This window comes from Triturus cristatus, chromosome 3_2, assembly GCF_964204655.1.
Source record: "Triturus cristatus chromosome 3_2, aTriCri1.1, whole genome shotgun sequence".
Classification (NCBI taxonomy): Eukaryota; Metazoa; Chordata; class Amphibia; order Caudata; family Salamandridae; genus Triturus; species Triturus cristatus.
This window is the reverse complement of record NC_140584.1, coordinates 561,813,723-561,831,265: the sequence shown is the minus strand read 5'-3', so window position 1 is coordinate 561,831,265 and position 17,543 is coordinate 561,813,723. Positions and strand designations below refer to the sequence as shown.

At 46.3% G+C, this 17,543-nt stretch overlaps 1 protein-coding gene across 1 annotated transcript in view; it reads right to left on the bottom strand.

The window, feature by feature from the left end:
• VPS13C (vacuolar protein sorting 13 homolog C) overlaps positions 1 to 17,543 on the bottom strand; it is a 2,873,871-nt gene that overhangs the window by 304,643 nt on the left and 2,551,685 nt on the right. Inside the window, exon 75 of the mRNA XM_085648297.1 lies at positions 12,776 to 12,851. Within this exon, the coding sequence (XP_085504423.1) occupies positions 12,776 to 12,851 (76 nt within the window). The remainder of the gene's footprint in view (positions 1 to 12,775; positions 12,852 to 17,543) is intronic.

The window sequence follows — 17,543 nt, the reverse complement described above, 5'->3', positions numbered from 1 at the left end:
TCCGGTTGCCCCGTTCAATCTCAAGGCATGAAGGTACAGGCTCTAGAGGTGGGGGTGTAGAACCTGCCCCTGCGACTGCGAGAGGAGGTCTGCCCTGGGAGGGAGACGTAGCGGAGGGTGCGACGAGAGGTGAAGTAGGTCTGTGTACCACACCCTTCTTGGCCAATCCGGGGTGATCAATATAACATGGGCCCGGTCTTGGCGAATCTTCCTCAGAACCCGAGGAATCAAGGGTATGGGAGGAAACGCGTAAAGGAGTTGTGAGCCCCAATCTATCTGAAACGCATCCCCCAAAGCTCCCTGCATCGGAAACTGGAGACTGCAGAATTACGGGCAGTATGCGTTCTCGTGAGTGTCAAACAGGTCCAACCGAGGAGATCCCCACATCTGAAAGATGCAATGGACCACCTCCGGATGAAGCTGCCACTCGTGATCGGCCGAGTAACGCCGACTGAGACTGTCCGCACGAACATTCAGTACACCGGCCAGATGATTTGCAAACACAAATCCGATGGCCCTGAGCCCAGGACCAGAGCCGCAGAGCCTCTTGACAGAGGCGATACGACCCTACACCTCCCTGTTTGTTGATGTACCACATCGCGGTAATGTTGTCCGTCAGGACCTAAACCGACTGACCGTGAAGGGAAGGGAGAAAAGCTTTCAGTGCCAAACGTATCACCCACAATTCCAGAAGGTTGATGTGAAGCAACCTTTCCTCTGGAGACCAAAGGCCTTTGACCTCCAGATCCCCCAGATGAGCACACCACCCTAGAGTGGAAGCATCCGTGATCACTGTGGCCACCGGCAGAGGAGGCTGAAAGGGCTTTCCTTGAGACAGGTTGCCCAGCACACTCGACCAAGACAGCTCCGCTGCAGCTTCTCTGGAGATTCTAATGTTCTCCCCGAGATCTCCGTTGCGCTGATACCACAGCATGCGAACAGACCGAACAGGCGAAGAACCTTCAGAACTGGAACAACTGCTCCATCGTGAAATAAAGGAATCATTTCCTGTATGTCGAGAATCTTCTGCGGAGGTGGGTATGCTGGACACACAGAAGTGTCCAGTATTGCCCCTATGAACAGGCTGCGTGAGAAGCCACCAGGTGAGATTTGGGTACATTTATCGAAAAATACAATTTCATCAACAGATGAGTTGTCACTTGCAAGTGGCGCGAAACCAAGTCTGGAGACTCCGCTTTCAATAGCCAGTCACCCAGGTAGGGGAAAACAGGAACCCCTGACCTTCTGTGATGAGCTGCTACCACCGCCATCACCTTTGTAAAGACTCGAGGCGTGGAAGTGAGACCGAATGGAAGAACCGCTAACTGGTAATGTTGCGATCCCACCGTGAACCGGAGATACTTCCGATGTGACTTCAGGATGGGAAGATGAAAATACGCATCCTGCAGATCGATGGACACCATTCAGTTTTCCTGTTGCAGCGCAGGAGAACCTGAGCAACATTTTGAACTTTTCCTGCCTGCGGTAAAGGTTCAAAATCCTGAGGTCCAAGATTGGTCTCAAGCGACCGTCCTTTTTGGGGATCAGGAAATATCGGGAGTAGCAACCCTGACCCCTTTCCTGCTCCGGAACCACCTCTATCGCACCTTTTTGAAGTAATGTTAGAACCTCCTGCTACATAAGCAGCCAGTGGTCTTCTGAACAACTGCCCTGGGGAGGAGGGTAAGGAGGAGGAAACTCCAAAAATGGAAGGGCGTACCCATTCTCTTCAGGATTCAAGACCCAATGATCTGATGTGATCAGTCTCCAGTCTTGTAGAAAGTGGGACACCCGACCACCAACTGGACCAACATGTTCTAAGATTGGGAATCTAGAACTGCTTTCCTGATGTACCAACGGTGGCGGGAGGGGAGGTAGAGGAAGAGCAGGAGGTCTGTTGTCGATTTGCACCCCTGAGGACTCTCCCTCTGAATGATTTGTACAAGGGATTCTGCTGTTGTTGACCCTGCTGAAATTGTTGGCGGCCACGAAAGGAAGAAGATCTCCCAAAGCCCGATATCTTTTGTATCCATAACCTCGAGACTGCACCTGGAGGCCTAAAGATCTTGCGGTACCTCTACTGTCCTTGAAACGTTCCAAGCCTGAATCTGCCTTTGAACCAAAGAGCCTTGACCCATCAAAGGGCAAATCCAGCAAAGTCGCCTGAACATCAGCCGAAAAACCAGAAGACTTTAGCCATGCCTGTCTCCTTGTAGCCACAGAAGACCCCATACACAAGCCACAGAGTCAGCAGTGTCCATGCCTGACTGAATCACTTGACGTGCTGCGGCCTGCGAATCCGAAAGGACTTCCAAGAAGTTGGCACGATCTTCCTCAGGCAACTTAGGAGTCAATTGAACAACAGAGTCCATCAATGCGTGAATATATCATCCAAGAAGGCAGGTTGCATTAGTTCACTTTAGAGCCATACTAGCAGAAGAAAACACCTTCTTCGCAGCTTGCTCCATCTTCTTCGAGTCTCTATCACCCAAAATGGTAGGAAAAGCACTAGAAGACTCTTTTGAGCAAGAAGCTTGGACAACTAGGCTCTCCGGTGTCGGATGCGATGATAAAAAGCTGGATCACTAGGGGAAGGTTTGTATCTTCTGGAGATAGAACGAGATACAGCCGGAGCAGACAAAGGCTTCTGCCACACCTCCAGAATTGGATCTGTTAAGGCATCTGTGAAAGGAAGTAGAGGCTCAGAAGTTGACGAAGGAGTATTTAAAACTTCTGTCAATATATTGAGCTTTATCTCCGCAGAGGGAAGTTTGAGGCCCAATAAATCAGCCGCCTTCTTTATGACTACATGGTAAGGTGCAACGTCCTGTACAACACATCCACTTGCAGATGGGAAGTCATACTCAGGGGAAGTATCTAGGCCACTAGCTTCCTGAAGGCCTTCAAACTCATCCACAGAGTCCACAATTTCTCCTTCCTCCTGAACTTGCAAATACTCCTCCTCCTCAAGCAATCTCTGAGCCTCTCTCCTGGAGCGTTGCTTAGGCAGCGGCGTTGATGGAGGAGCCTCGACATCAAAACTCGACGTCGATCGAATTCGAGGTGGAGCAGACTCAGCAGCTGAAGGAGTCCGGGGAGCCGGAATGGACGATCTCGGCGCCGGGAAATGCCAAGTCAGAGTCAACGGCATAAAAGGCGCCTGGGGATAGAACTGAGGCACACCCAGGTTGAAAGCCAAAGGACCCACGGGGCCTGAAGGCGCACCGGATGGAGTCGAGGCTCTTGTAAATAAACCAAACATCGCATTGAGAAAATGCAAAAAGTCAGCCCCAGGAGCAGGAAAAGGAGGATATGGAGGATATGGATCCGTACCTTCCTGTAGGGGAGTCACCTGAGGTCGCACTGGAGCCTGCGGAGCTGGGGACGGCGCCCGCACAGGTAAAGCCACACGGCCTGGAGAGGACCCTCCCGGCGCCGGTGACGTCGCTGGAGCCGGTTATTCTTTATGAAGCAAAGAAGCCTCTGAAAATCGGCGACGTCGCAGCCGTAGATGGTACTGGCATCACTTGAGGAGAAGGAGTTGGAGAGATAAAGTCCCTTCTCTAAGGTCGCTTGGCTGGAGTCGGCGACCTCGATCTCGAGACCCTGGCCTTCAAAGAACGATGACGAGAGGTATGTCTTCTCTTGGATTTTTTGTGCTTCTTTGACCTCGAAGTGTGAGAAGACGAAGACTTCGCCCTCTTCCTACCTCTCTTTTCCTTCTTGGCTTTCGCCATAAACAACTTGGCTTCACGTTCTTTGATAGCCTTCGAATTAATTTTCCTGCAGCTTCTGCATTCCTCGATGTCGTGGTCCGAGGATAAACACCACAGGCAGTCATCATGCGGATCCGTGATAGACATGTGTCCACCACACTCTCTGCAGGGTTTGAATCCGGTCTTCCTAGAAGTAGCCATTCTGAACAAACTACGAGATACAAAGTTTTCTACGATGAAAATGGAGAGCCCTGAAAAAAAACCGTTGACCGTCGATGGCGCGGAAATATTGGAACTGACGTCAGCACGCCGACGAGGTCCTTTTTTGGCTCCAATGAAGTCATTCGGTGCCGCGAGCGGAGCTTGTCCATTGTGACGTCCTCGTCAATGTGGGAGAGCTAGGAAAGAATTTTCTCGTGGAATGCTGGAGCAGGGGGTATTCAAAAGGTGAGGAATCCACAGGCAGAAGTATCCATCAGAATTACATTTACTTCCCACCCTTTTCATGTAAGTGCACTTACAGCAAGTTTCTGGGGTAAATGGCACCAGTCGCCCCATTTTCACAGAAGGTGCTAGGGGAAGGAATTAGGAAAGATGTTTCCTAAAAAAACGAAGTTTTCAATACATTCCTATCCCTACAATCCACAGATGGCTATAGATAGACGCCTCTCGTTTTCTGTTGTTTCTCACTTTAAATGTACATACTTTGTGTTGTTAAATAACTGAGGCATTTCCTTTACAAACTATGTATCTGGCAGGCCAGACAGAGGCTTTTACTCTGTAAAGAAATTATATGTTACCTTCCCACACAAATAGTTGTTAATAAGAAGTAAGGCTCACGGAAGAAAATCATAAGTCTCTACCTACAAGCATTTTGTGCTGTTATAAAACGTGACTGGATGGAGACTGTGGTTGTACCGGAACAGTTTATAACTCAATTAAGGTGTTGGTGACCTGTTTAAAGTGTGTATCTTTAGACTGGTGGGTTTACAAGGATATTTCTTCAACAAAGTAGGGTTTACATGGCCCAAGAATCACCAAGGGTAGATTGGTTCTATTGATAGAACCCATTATTTGAATGATTCCAAATTAAATGAACCACGCTTCACATTGAGCACTCAAAGTGGCAAATGCTACGATGGTGACTTGGGTAGTGGTATTCTGTTTTATTTAGAAATGTAGCACCATCTTTATAAATAATAATATACATATTAAAAGGCATTATCTCAATATACACTACTAAATGGTAGAGAAAAACACAAATGACAAGCTAATTTGCGTAAGTCATCACGACTGTATTATTGATCCATTCACATTAGCCAATAATGCCCCCCTTTTTTATTTTGAAAACTTAATTCACCTGAATCTGAAACGTTAGTCATTTCACTTTCAGCCTACCAGAATTAAACTAAATTGACTAATATTTTTCAACTGGTTCTGGTGCTTATAAAATATACATATTCATGTCGCATGATGGTGTGATTGGAATATCCCCTGCATGGTGTACCACCGTGTTCCCTGCCCAGAGTGCTTAACTGTGTACTATTTTTCTGAATATTTGGCCCCAGCCACAAGCCAATCTAGCATGTGAGCAAATACCTAGGCCTGCCACTTTACATGCGTGCAGTCCCGAACCTGGGGAACTGCACCAAACACACTCTCGTTAATGACAGTAGAGTACCATTCCTGTTATGGGTATCCACATGTTCAGCTATGGTGACAGATTGGAGGGTTTCAGTGATCATATAGTCACGACCAGACCTTTTTATCTGCATTTCAGGAATGGTGGACTACTCATCCACATGTGTAAAGTTACACTCTGACAAGCTAATCCCAGATGTTTTTGCTAACATCCCAGCCAAAATGTGCCTGTAGCATCAAGGGGGAGCATTGCGGGAGAAAAGTTTCCAGATCCAGTCTGGAACCCGTGACGATTTCTAAGGTGAGGAATCCGTGATTAGATGTATCCATCAGAAAGGTAATTTTGTTGCAAAGAACTGCTGATTGGTATTCCTGAAGTGCAGCCATTTAGTGTAGGGTAGGAATGAAGTTGGAAGGGCCCATTAGATGAGGGCAGCCTTTTGTCTCTCTACCAGATCATTCGTGTGGCTGTTGATGGCCAGGTAGAAAATGCTCAGAACTCTTTGTGCCTCTGTTAGGAGTACTTTGGTCTGGAGACGATCTTGCCGAGAGGAGCATCACTCTAGACAAAGGCTGAGTCTGGAAGTCAGCTTGAGAGGGACATTTGACTGGGGAACCAGCTCAAATCAGTTCTGAAAGTGGAAACATAGAGTACACATCTCCATTTTGCAATAGTTTTATCAAAGGAGGAGCTATTACAGCTCCGAGTTCTCTCTCACAAGGAGGGGGTGCTCAACAAAGTACCCAGAAAACTACTGCGCAACCAGGGCTGATGGTTGCAAGACAGTGTCCCATAGCTGAGGGGACATCACTTGAAGTGTGATCTGAAGGAAAACTCTCTCCCTATCCTGGGATGCATGGAGGTGACCTATCAGAGAGTAGAGGGATTGAGAGGCAACCCCACATGAGGACCTGACTGCTGGTATATAGACGAGTGGCTCATTTTGGAGCTGAGGGTCCGTCCACCAGAGACTCAAAAGAACCTGACTGGTGGACACCATTCTCGGAGGTGAAGTGGCAGATCAGCATCACTGCCAAAGTGTGCCCGGTTAATTACCCAGATTAATCATGTCTTCTGCTGCTTCATGCTTTTTGCAAAAAATTGCTCAAATGGACCACGGCACCAGGGACCGAAAACCTGGAGTTTTTCCCACCTAGTAGCCAACACAACAATCTCCAGGCAACCCACTGTGTGCACCAGCTGCAGCACTGGTGTTGCCTCTGGACTTTTCATGTGGCCCAGTGTCTGCTTCAAGGCTCAAAGCAGAGCACGAGCACCTTTGCGACCAGCATGTCTTGCCCCAACAAGAGGGAGACAGGGACTGAAATACATGGAGGCTCAGCAAGGCCTACTAGAGAGCCCTGCATTGGTGAGAGATCTAAAACTGAAAACTCACTGCGCACAATTCTGCTTGTGAGGAGAGGAGCACTGGACCTATGTTCGAGACCCGAACTAGGATTACCCTAAATGCTAGATGAGTGGGAGTTTGAAGGGGTCGGATCAGAAGGTTAACAACAACCGTAAGACAGTGGCCCCACACCATAGACTCTGAGTACCTGACTTTTGTAGCGTATAGTGTAGGAGGCTGGCTCAGTATATGGTGTACACCTATTGGTGATACACCCTGTAGGAAAGTAGGATCTTTCTGACACTTGTTGATATTGTCAGTGTGTTTTGACTGTAGGACACTAAAAGCCTGCTTACCAGGACACCAGTGTCAGTGTTCTCACCTCTAAATTGACTTGTAAGTACTTTGTACACCCCACAATTGGCATACTGGTCTACCTTGTAGTCCCTAGTATATGGTAGTATATGGTACTAAGGTACCCAAGGTATTGATACAACAGGGCTCTTCCATGGGATGCAGCATTTATTATGCCACCCCTGGGAGCCCATGCAAACTGTGTTTGCAGGACCACCACTACAGCCTGCGTGAAATGGTGCATGCACCTTTCACTACAGATATAAGGTTTATCATATATCCTTATCACTGCACTTAAACCCTATAAGTCGCCCCCAAGGTATGCCATTCAGTCCACGGGCGAGGTGCATGGTTCTAAGTGTGAGGGTGCCCCTGCATGAGAAGAAACACTCCTACAAACCACAAACTCAATTCTCTGGGCTTTGTAAATTCGGGGAAGCTGTTTTAAGGTATGTAGTGGACACTGGCAAACTCAAGATGTCCAACTACATAATGGCTTCACTAAACCTAGTCATATTTGGTATCAAACATGTTGAAATCATGCACCTACACCGATTCCAGTGTTAGTTGCATGATACTATGTACTGGGTGGCTTCTTAGAGGCCCTCCATGTCTACTTGTGTAGCCTTGCATGGCCTGCGTGCAAGCCAGTGCTGTGCCGACCCCAGGCATTATTCTGCCCTCCTCCTGGTGTGCCTAACTCGGGCAGGGGAAAGCAGAATAAAGGATTGCCTGTTGAGAGAATTAGGAGTCTCTGGGCTAGAGTGGGGTGCTTCTGAGTGCCACCAGACTGCTTTGAAGGGCACATTTGGTGCCCTCCTTGCATAAACTGACTTGCCCCAGTTCAGGAGCCGTTGGCTCCTACTCTGGTGTGAAATTACACAAAGGACAGGGGAGTGATTGACCCCCCCTATCTAGAACCTCCCTGAGGGAGGCGCCTAGAGCTCCACCAGGTGGCTACTTGGTTCTGCCATCTTTAATGCAAGATAGGCAGAGGTCCCTGGGAGCATCTGACTGGTCAGACCATCAGAATAGCGTCATTGGACCCACCCCTCCCCGATAGGTTGGTCACCGCAGAAGCTGACCAATCCCCATCCCGGGTTATTTAAGGGCACCCCAGAGAGCGGGACCCTAGATTCATCTGAGCAAGGATTCCACTGCAAGACTTGTCATCAATATTCTACAAAAGACTTTTCTGCTCCTGGACACTGATCTCTGCTGTTGGGCTGTGCCGAACACAATGACAAGGACAGCTGGAAAGAATCTCCCTTGGAGTGAAGGAGTCACTCCCCTGCAACCGCAGGCACCTCACCTTTGACGACCGGTCTGTGGATCCTGTTGTCCCAAAGACTCTTCAAGGCTCTATAACACAGGTGGTGATTCGATGGTTTTCCGGAGGCCTGAACCCCTTTTTATGCAACTTGGAATACTACAATCCCTCGTAGAGCAGTGTCTCTGTGCACTGTGTCTGGCTGCCGGTGCCAAGGCTTGTTGACTCTCCAATGCGAAGATCCTCGAGCTTCAAGAAGCCGCAGCCTAAAGCATCATTCTGCTGCAAGAGCAAAGTCATCCTTGCATCGCCTGAGTCGTTGGCCTCCATTTTTGTTGTGCTGCTGACGCCTCTGTGCGACTCACTATGCCTGCTGCCAGATTATCCTCCTTGGGTCTCTATCGATTCTTGCTGGCTCTCTTGTTTGCTGATGGCTGGCTCTGAATAACCTGAGGTGGGTGAGTTCCCTGAACCTTTCTGGCCCTCCTTTTTGCAACTCTGCCTGCAACACATGTGCTGCATTTGTCAAGGCATGGTAGTAGTCCTGCCAGCAATTTCTTCGACCGTGGTGGGGCAGCTCATGAGTGGCACCTGTGTTCTACATCCGCGCTTGGGCTCCACAGCTGCAACTCCAAGATGTTCTTCTGCCGTGAAGTATCGCCGAGAAGAGTGGGCATTGTGCTCCTGCACCTCCTGGATGACTCCAGGTGGTTTGGACTCTGCCTCCTCTCTCCTCAGGAGCGCCTCATCTGGAATCCACTTTTGGATTCCGCAGACCTGGTCCAAGGGTCACAGTAGCAGCTGGACATCCGAAGATCCCCATTGACTTCAACGGGTGGTTTCAAAACCACTTCCCACCTATGCACCCGGACTCCCTGGTGTAGGTATCCTACTTCTCTGGGTATCCACGGGTGGGGGTACTATCCAATCTCCCTGGTTACAGGATCCGGAACCCAAACCATGACTTCCCCTTGTTGTTCTATGAACTCTGACCTGGGGTATCACCTCTGCACCTTGAACATCTAGGGACTCATTACCTACCTTGGGTGGTTCCATGCTTCCCCTGGCCTACAGATCCTTGAGAGGTGCCTTGGTTAGGTTTCCCATTCACATTACACTCAGCATATGATTTGGCTCCCCCGTAGGGGCCCATGTGTTTTACTTACCTGTTTTACTGATTTTGTTATTGTGTATGCATATCCCTGGATAAGAGATACACCAAGATAGTTTAGTGTTGGTATCTAATAAATACTATAGTATTTTTCTAACAACTGGTGTGGTTCTTTCCTGTGGGATTTTCACTGACTGACCTGTGTGGTTTACACCCTCCTAGAGCTGATCTCCACAGCTACCCCTTGAGAACTTTGCTTATCAGGGACCTTCTAAACTATTACTAAGGGTTGGCTGGACTCAGTGTAGCGTGTATCACCAATAGGTGTACAGCATTTACTGAGCCAGCCTCCTACATGTGAATCCAATTACAAATCCTCGAGGACAAAACAAAAAACCAAGTCTTGTCCTAGGCAGGCTCCAGACAGAGGAACACTGCTAGAAACACCCAACATGGAGAACCAAAGATAGGTGGAGAAGAAAGGCAATGCATATAAAACTATTTTGAAATCTATCTTGAAAAGGTGACATGGAGATCGTGTTATGAAAAGATATATAGATATATAAACATCGAAATACAGATATATCCACATTTCTAAGACATACACATGTCCCTAGAGCATTGCCATACAGATAGGAGATAATACAGTGATATAGAAAAAGATATCAATGAAAGTATGAAAGCAGCACCACGCTGACGTTCATGAACATAGTTCCAAAAAATACAAGGCGAGCGAGCGAGCGAAAGAGAGAGGGGGAAATCACACCTCTCAGCAAAAGAAAAACCGGCAAAGCATTAGGAAATTATGCTTGCTTATTAGAAGCCTGAAGAAGGCTGGAAAGAGCCACATACTAAAAGAAAGCAAAAGGAAAAGGAACCTTATGATAAAGAATACAAGGGATAACTGGTCTAAAATAGGCAGAGGTCAGTAAAGGTCAACTACTGGAAGTCAGAGTCTTTCGGATCAGTGAAGGCTATCAGACAAAGCAGAAGCAGATGAAAAAGTAAAAAACACACAGTCTCATAGAAAAAGAAGCTGCATAAAGCATAACGTCCAAAATTTTGAACCAACAATAAAAAAAAAACGGTTGAAAGGAGAGGCACATGAAATAAAAAGAATATATTTTCAAAATAAACATTCCACTCCAATTGGAAGCACCCTATGTTTCAAGGACAAGATTAATTGTTTCTCAATGCACAAGGTTCCCCAATGTGATATCGCAGAACCCTGTGCGTGGAGAAACAATTAATCTTGTCCTTGAAACATAGGGTGCCACCAATTAGAGAGGAACGTTAATTTTGAATATTGTAAATGATAACACTTCTGACATCCATCTAAAACATTGCTGTATGACTAACAATCATGTGGATGCAACTCCTAATGAGAGGATAAAATAATCAGTGAAGCATACAAACGAAGACAGAAACATTAACAGAATTATACCGTCTAGCCAAATTGAGAAGAATTTTATTGAGAGCCTTGAAGAAGTCCGAGAGGACAAAACGTGTTGCCTACAGTTCCTAACTGATTAAAAAGATGACGAAAAAATTATAAATAAAGAATCATAAACTGAACATGCTTGATTGATGCTTTATGTTACGAAACATGTAATTTGTGTTATACTACTTAAAATGCCTTTGCTGAACTCTTGATCAATGCAAAATCATTTGATTTACACAATGTTGGGTGCTGAACCATTTTGTATCAACCATGGAAAACAACATTGTGAGAAAACGAAGCCAGGATATGCCTCGACTTCGATCCTTTGCGACGCGTCTTACAGCCGGACGTCAACAGTGAATGATGTCTATGGGAACGGCTCCTGGAACAGCTCTGTGAAGGCACTGTTGATCGGGAAGGTGACCGAGATCGGCGAGATTCAAAGGATTTCAACAACGCGCCGTCAGCAGCTCCATCCATCGCTTCTGTGACTCCTTCGGCTTCCTTTGTTGAAAATCATCACACTCCTCGGAGTTGTGGTGCTCGCCCAAGCACCACATACAGACAGAATTAGGGTCCATGCCTGACATATGTTGAGCACAAGACTCAGTATGTTTAAAACTAGAAGGCATAGAAAAAGGGCACACTGTTCCAAATGAAAAGATGTTGTAAAAGGCCAAAAAACAGCCAGAGGAGCCGCTTCTCTAGATCCACGTTGTAGCCTGGAAACGAAGAAACTGACATCAGTGCATTGGGGAAGGGCTTATATGGACTCCATCGACTCCACATCCGGTGGACGATGTCACTACTGAGTCGCACAACACCCTCAACCGACGCGCAGAGTTTCTGCAGGAAAAATATTCCGAAGGTAGTCTTGTGCCTGGGGAGAATTCTAAGGTAAGGAATCTGGGCTAGATGTCTCTATGAGATAAATAATTTCTGACTGCCAAACAGCCAAACTCACTCTTGCAATGTGAGCTTCCAAATTTTGAACTGCCAAACAACTAATTCTTGAACACTACAAAACAAACAAGAAGATGAGAGCATACGATTTTTTATCTTTAGCACTTTCATTGTGGAAAAACTCACCCCTTCCCCACCCACAGGCCACACACGACCTTGTGTTTAGGAAAAACGCTCTCATGTAATAAAAGCCTACCAAGTAACAACACATGCAACAGGGAGTGTCCTGATGGGAGTGTACAAAATGAGACAAAGCGGTACTAAGGCTATTAACCAATGAAAAGCCAAAATTTCCAAAGGACAATGACACAAGCCAATTAAAAATATGGGCAGAGCTTCCTGTCCATACCTGAATACAGCATGCCTCACAGAGCAGCGAATGCGCTTCCCAGGCCGACCTAAAAACCCGTACAGCAAGACATAAAAACGGTCTGCTATTATTTTGGTGGATGTCACAAGCCTCTGTCCTTCATTAAGAATGTATATCACTCTTTTTGAGAATAGAAATACTACTACTAATAATGACAGAGAACATCGATTTTTAATAACGTTTAACACTCTTTTTGGGCATAGAAAAATACTACTAATAATGGCAGAGAACATAGACCTTACACCCTTACTGCAGTTGCACTGGTCATGGCCTCAGTTCGGGTCATCACTTTGTGTTACAAAAATCAAAACATCTGGAGATAAGCAGAAATACATTAGAATCTTTGCACTATGTTTGTAGTCTAAAATCCTATATGTTCTTTTTGATTACTATGAATAGAAGACATTGATAACATTGTAAGAAGCCTTCAATGATTGTTAATAGACATAGGGCCTTGTAGACACAATGCAAAATCTTAACAATAACAATTGATGTGAAAGTATCATTATGACTATGCCCTGGAAAATAAAATTCAAATGGTCTGAGAAAATATAACATACCCACTGTATGGCCAAGCAGACTTCTCACTCCGATAACAAGCCCCTCTGCAAATTCTTCAGGGCCTTGAACTGCTCCCTAGAGTAAAATAAATGTACACAATGAAGTACTCAACTGTAAATCTAAAAAGCTTAAATGTAATGCAGTACTATTCAGCTTAAATGTATTTGTTTTGAGGTGATTAACTTTTATCAAAATGTATATGCATACACTAGCTAGGTTTTTCTGAGAAAATTCCTTTTCCATGCAATTTGTGTTACAGTATATCAAGATTGCCAAGTAATATTCAGAAACAGCCTATAAAGGTGAGGAATATACAAATATAATTAATGGTTCCTTGTTTTCAGTTGTTTATTTGTTGATACTGCCAGTAGGAGTCAACTTAGCTCTTTTCTCCTAGAATTAAAATGCCATGCATCTTGGACTCACTGGACAACAGAAGTGTTTTTGCATCACTCTTGGAACGAATGTGAATATGTACAAGTTTTCCACTAGTAAAGGTCATATGACTTACACAAGCACCATGTACAAAGTCCATGTAAATGTACTATATGGGAACTCGGAAAGGGTTGTCCTTTCTAAACAAAGGACTTTGGAGAACAGGAGCAGGACCATTTAAATAGGAGAAATAAAAATCAATTCTTTGTACTTTAATGTCAAAGGATATCCCAAAGTCTCTGAGTCTACTATTGTGGAAAAGTGGAACTAAAATTAGAGGGTGTGCATGAAAATTGAACCCTTGGAGCCAAGTACTAGTAAAACACATTTTATTAGAGCATATGTATCTCTTGGAATATTGATTTAGCAGGGTTGGAAGCCCCACTCAGGCAACAACCGCAATCGTAGACAGGGTGAACCACAAAAGTCACTCACTTAACCTGTGCTTAAACCTCTCGTAACATGGCATAAAAGCAGCCAGGCTTAACTTACAGGAAATGTGTAAAGCATTTATGCAGCACACAAACAGTAATAAAGCGAAAACACAACTCAAGAAAAACCCCAAAACAGTTTAGAAAACCAAAGTAAATATTGATGAATAAAGTGATACCAGAACTACAAAAATCCAATTCGTAGAGACCTCACACTTTGACTAAATAAACACATTTTCTCTCATTTCTGTGCAGAAAAGTTTCAGAATCTGTCCGGATCCACACATTTTGTGAAACCCAGAATTTCCACATGGATCTCAAAAATAAAGCTACGGCACTTGTATAGGTTGGCTAAAAGACCTCTCATTAAAACCTACCACCCATAGACATTTATGAAAACTAGACACCTTGGGAATTCCACAGTGGTGAGCCTTCCATGAATTCCACAAGGTTTTCTTACCCCCAATGTCCTTCAATCATCAAACTTTGTCTATAATCCCATATTTTCCATATATTTTAGTGATGGAAACTTCTGGAATCAGGAGGAACCCATAAAATTCCTAGCACACAGCATTCCTCCAATTAAACAGATAAAAAAGCCTCCCCCATTGGTCCTGGTTTGATACCTTCCTGTCTCGGTTGCTAAGCCCTGCCACGCAAGTGAGGTAGCTTTTTTATCAGGACAAGAGGGGTACCGCTGGTTGATAGAAATTTGAAGGATCCATGTAGATTCTGGAAGATTATGTCACATATAAGCAAGGGCAATTTGTGATTTTAGACAAAGTTTGAGGTGTACATGCATTGTGGGTAGGAAAACCTCATGGGAAACACGCAAAGCACACCACCCTGGACTCGCCTGGTTGTCTAGTCTTCAGAAATGTGTAGGTTTGGTAGGTTTCCCTACGTGGCAGCCGAGCCTGGGGTCAGTTAATGCATTTCCTTTTGTGGATTCCAAGCTCACCCAGACAAGAAGGGTAATGCTCTTTTTGGAATAAGTGGGGGAATGCCTGGCAGTAGGAATTTTGATGATCCCTGTGTACTCCAGAAGTTTATAAATCACAGAAATGTAAGGAAAAAGCATTATGTTAAGCAGTTTGAGGTATGCAGAGCTTTGTGTGTAAGAAAATGTCATGGGATCCATTTTTTTTTTTAGCGCACTCATAAAGCACATGGTTACACTCAGCCAGTGTGTCCCCGCGCTACGGTGAGAGCTGCTAAGTTAAGCTACCGGACCATTATCCTGAAGGAAATAAATGAGTCTTCAGATTTTTCCTCAAAGACGCCCTCTAAGGGCTCCAGTCGCAGACTCAGTGGAAGTTTATTCCAGAGTTGAGCCGCCAAAAGGCGAAAGGAACGACCCCCCATCCTGGCTCTCTTCACAACAGGAACACATACCAACCCTCTCCCCTCAGACCTTAAGCGGCGAGTTGGAACATAAGAAGTGAGAAAATCGAGTAGATAGGCTGGCGCAGTCCCATAAATAATGCGGTGGCAGACACACAACGCCTTAAACCAGACTCGTTCGCGAATCGGTAACCAATGGAGGGAGGCAAGAGCCGGCTTCGATGGGGCTCTCCTAGGACGCATCAGAACCAGGCGAACTGCTGCGTTCTGCACACACTGGAGTCCATGCAAGACATACCACCCTGGACAACCCTCAATGTCTTCTTTCCAAAATGTCTGGGTTTGATAGTTTTCTCCAGGTAGCTGCCTACCAAAGCCCAAACAGCACAGCAACTCCCCATGACAAGTGGGACGATATTGGGATTTAGCCACACTCTCCTAGCCCATAAGTAAAAACAACACCCAAAAGAATCAAATGTCCTCTCACTTGCCATTGGGATGGAATGTTTTAGTTTGCAGAGGAGCAAAAAGGCAGTTGAGGCTTTAGGGGTGATGTTGGGCCTAGCTGTCAGGATGGGCCAGACCCAACCCATTTTTTTTATATTAAAAAACAGCCCTGTCACCCAGTAGGCTTCTTGCTCCCGGGGACAAATTGGGGACAAACTCCCTCTGTACTCCGAGGAGTGGGCTTTGTATCCCCAGGGGTCAGATATGGGGCAACCTCCCCAATGGGAAGAAGCCTGCTTTCTGTCACTGTGGGGGCAGAAAGACACTATTGCCCCTACTGCGGCAGGGTTATGGGACAATGCTAGGGTAGGCCGCCCAATGTTTTTGTTTTGGCGCCATTTTTAAATCCCTGGTGTCTAGTGGGATTTCTGCCCCCCAAGGGGCAAATTGGGGGCAAACCATCTGTCTGTCCAGGGGGTCTAGTTCGTCCCTTTTTGGCAGAGTTGAATACCCACACACCCTTTCATTTGCTCTGTTGACCCAAATGCAAAATCCCTAGTGACTAGTGGGCTTTCTACCTCCTCCCCCGGATGCAGATTTCATGATGGGCCAGACCCACCCCATTTTTCTGTATAAAAAATGTCCTGTCACCCAGTGGGCTTACTGCTGCCGGGGGCAAATTGGGGGCAAACTCCCCTCTGCACTCTGGCGAGGTCAGAATACTGGTTTGTCCCCTATGTGGTGGGAGTATGGCCTAATGTTTGAGTGTGATGTCTGCACTCCTTTTCTTAGCCCCAAATACAAAATCTCTGGTGTTTAGTGGACTTTCTTCACACAGGTGGAGATTTGGACAACATTCTAATTTGGGCATGCCACCTATCTCACTCAGGGGGGCAGAAATACACTATTTCCTCTACAGGGGCAGGGATATGGATTGATGGGCGGGTAGGCTGCCCCATCCTTTTGTTTGGTTTGGTGCCCTTTTAAAATCCCTGGTGTCTAGTGGGCATTCTGCCCCTCACTGGGGAAAATTGGGGGCAAACTCTCTGAATGCCCATAGCGGAGGGCAGAAAGACTAGTTTGTCCATTTTATGGCCTGGGAATGGTAAATGCTAGAGTGTAAAGTTGACACCCCTTTTTTTTCCTCCAGATGCAAAATCCCTTGTAACTAGTGGACTTTCTACCCCTCCCGTGGTAGATTTGAAGCAACCTCTCCAATTTGGACAAGCCCTTCTATCTGCCCTGGGAGGGTGAGGGGGAAGTAAGCTACTATTGCCTCCATTCGGGCAAGCAAATGGCTTGATGTTAGTGTTGGCTGTCCCATCCTTTTGCTTGTTAGTGGGCTTTCTGCCACCTGGGGTTGCTTTTTAGTGGGCTATCTGCCACCCCAGGGTACAGATTGGGGGTAAATAACCCCATCTGCCCACGGGAGACAAAAAATCTATTGGGCCCCCGGTGGAGTGGTGCACGGGCTCATGCCCAGAAGGGCCACCCCTGCAAACAAATCTTGAATGAATGCAGTCCCTACTGTCTAGGGGGCTTTTTGACCCCCTCGCCAGGGGGAGATGGCATATTGGGGATGAACACCCCTATTCCTCTCTCTGGCGAGGCAGAAAGTAGATTGGGAACCGCAATGGGGATGGAAACTGGCCTACACTGAGGACCCCCCCCAAAAAAAAAAAATACTCAATGCTGCATAAATTCAGTCCCTGGTGTTAAGAGGGTTTTCTGCACCCATGGGGGACAGGTTGGGATCAACCACCCAATCCACCTCCATGCAGGGACAGAAAGACTGTCAGCGCATTTATTCCACATGGAATTGTGACCACCTCCATTGTACGCAGCCCCCACTCCTACAAATATATATTTTTATTCTGTGGTGTCAAGAGGGCTTTCTGCCTCCACAGGAGAACACATATAGGTTAATCACCACCATACATCTCCCTAGGGGGGTGGGGCAGGCGGCAGGGCAGAAAGACTGTCTGACTTGTTTATGCAGAGAAGGCATGGCCATGCCCATGGTGGGCAGCCCCACCCCTATATTATTTCTTAAAAAACTGACTTTTTTAGTTGGGGTATTGCCATGCCCAATGTGGGCAGCCACCACCTC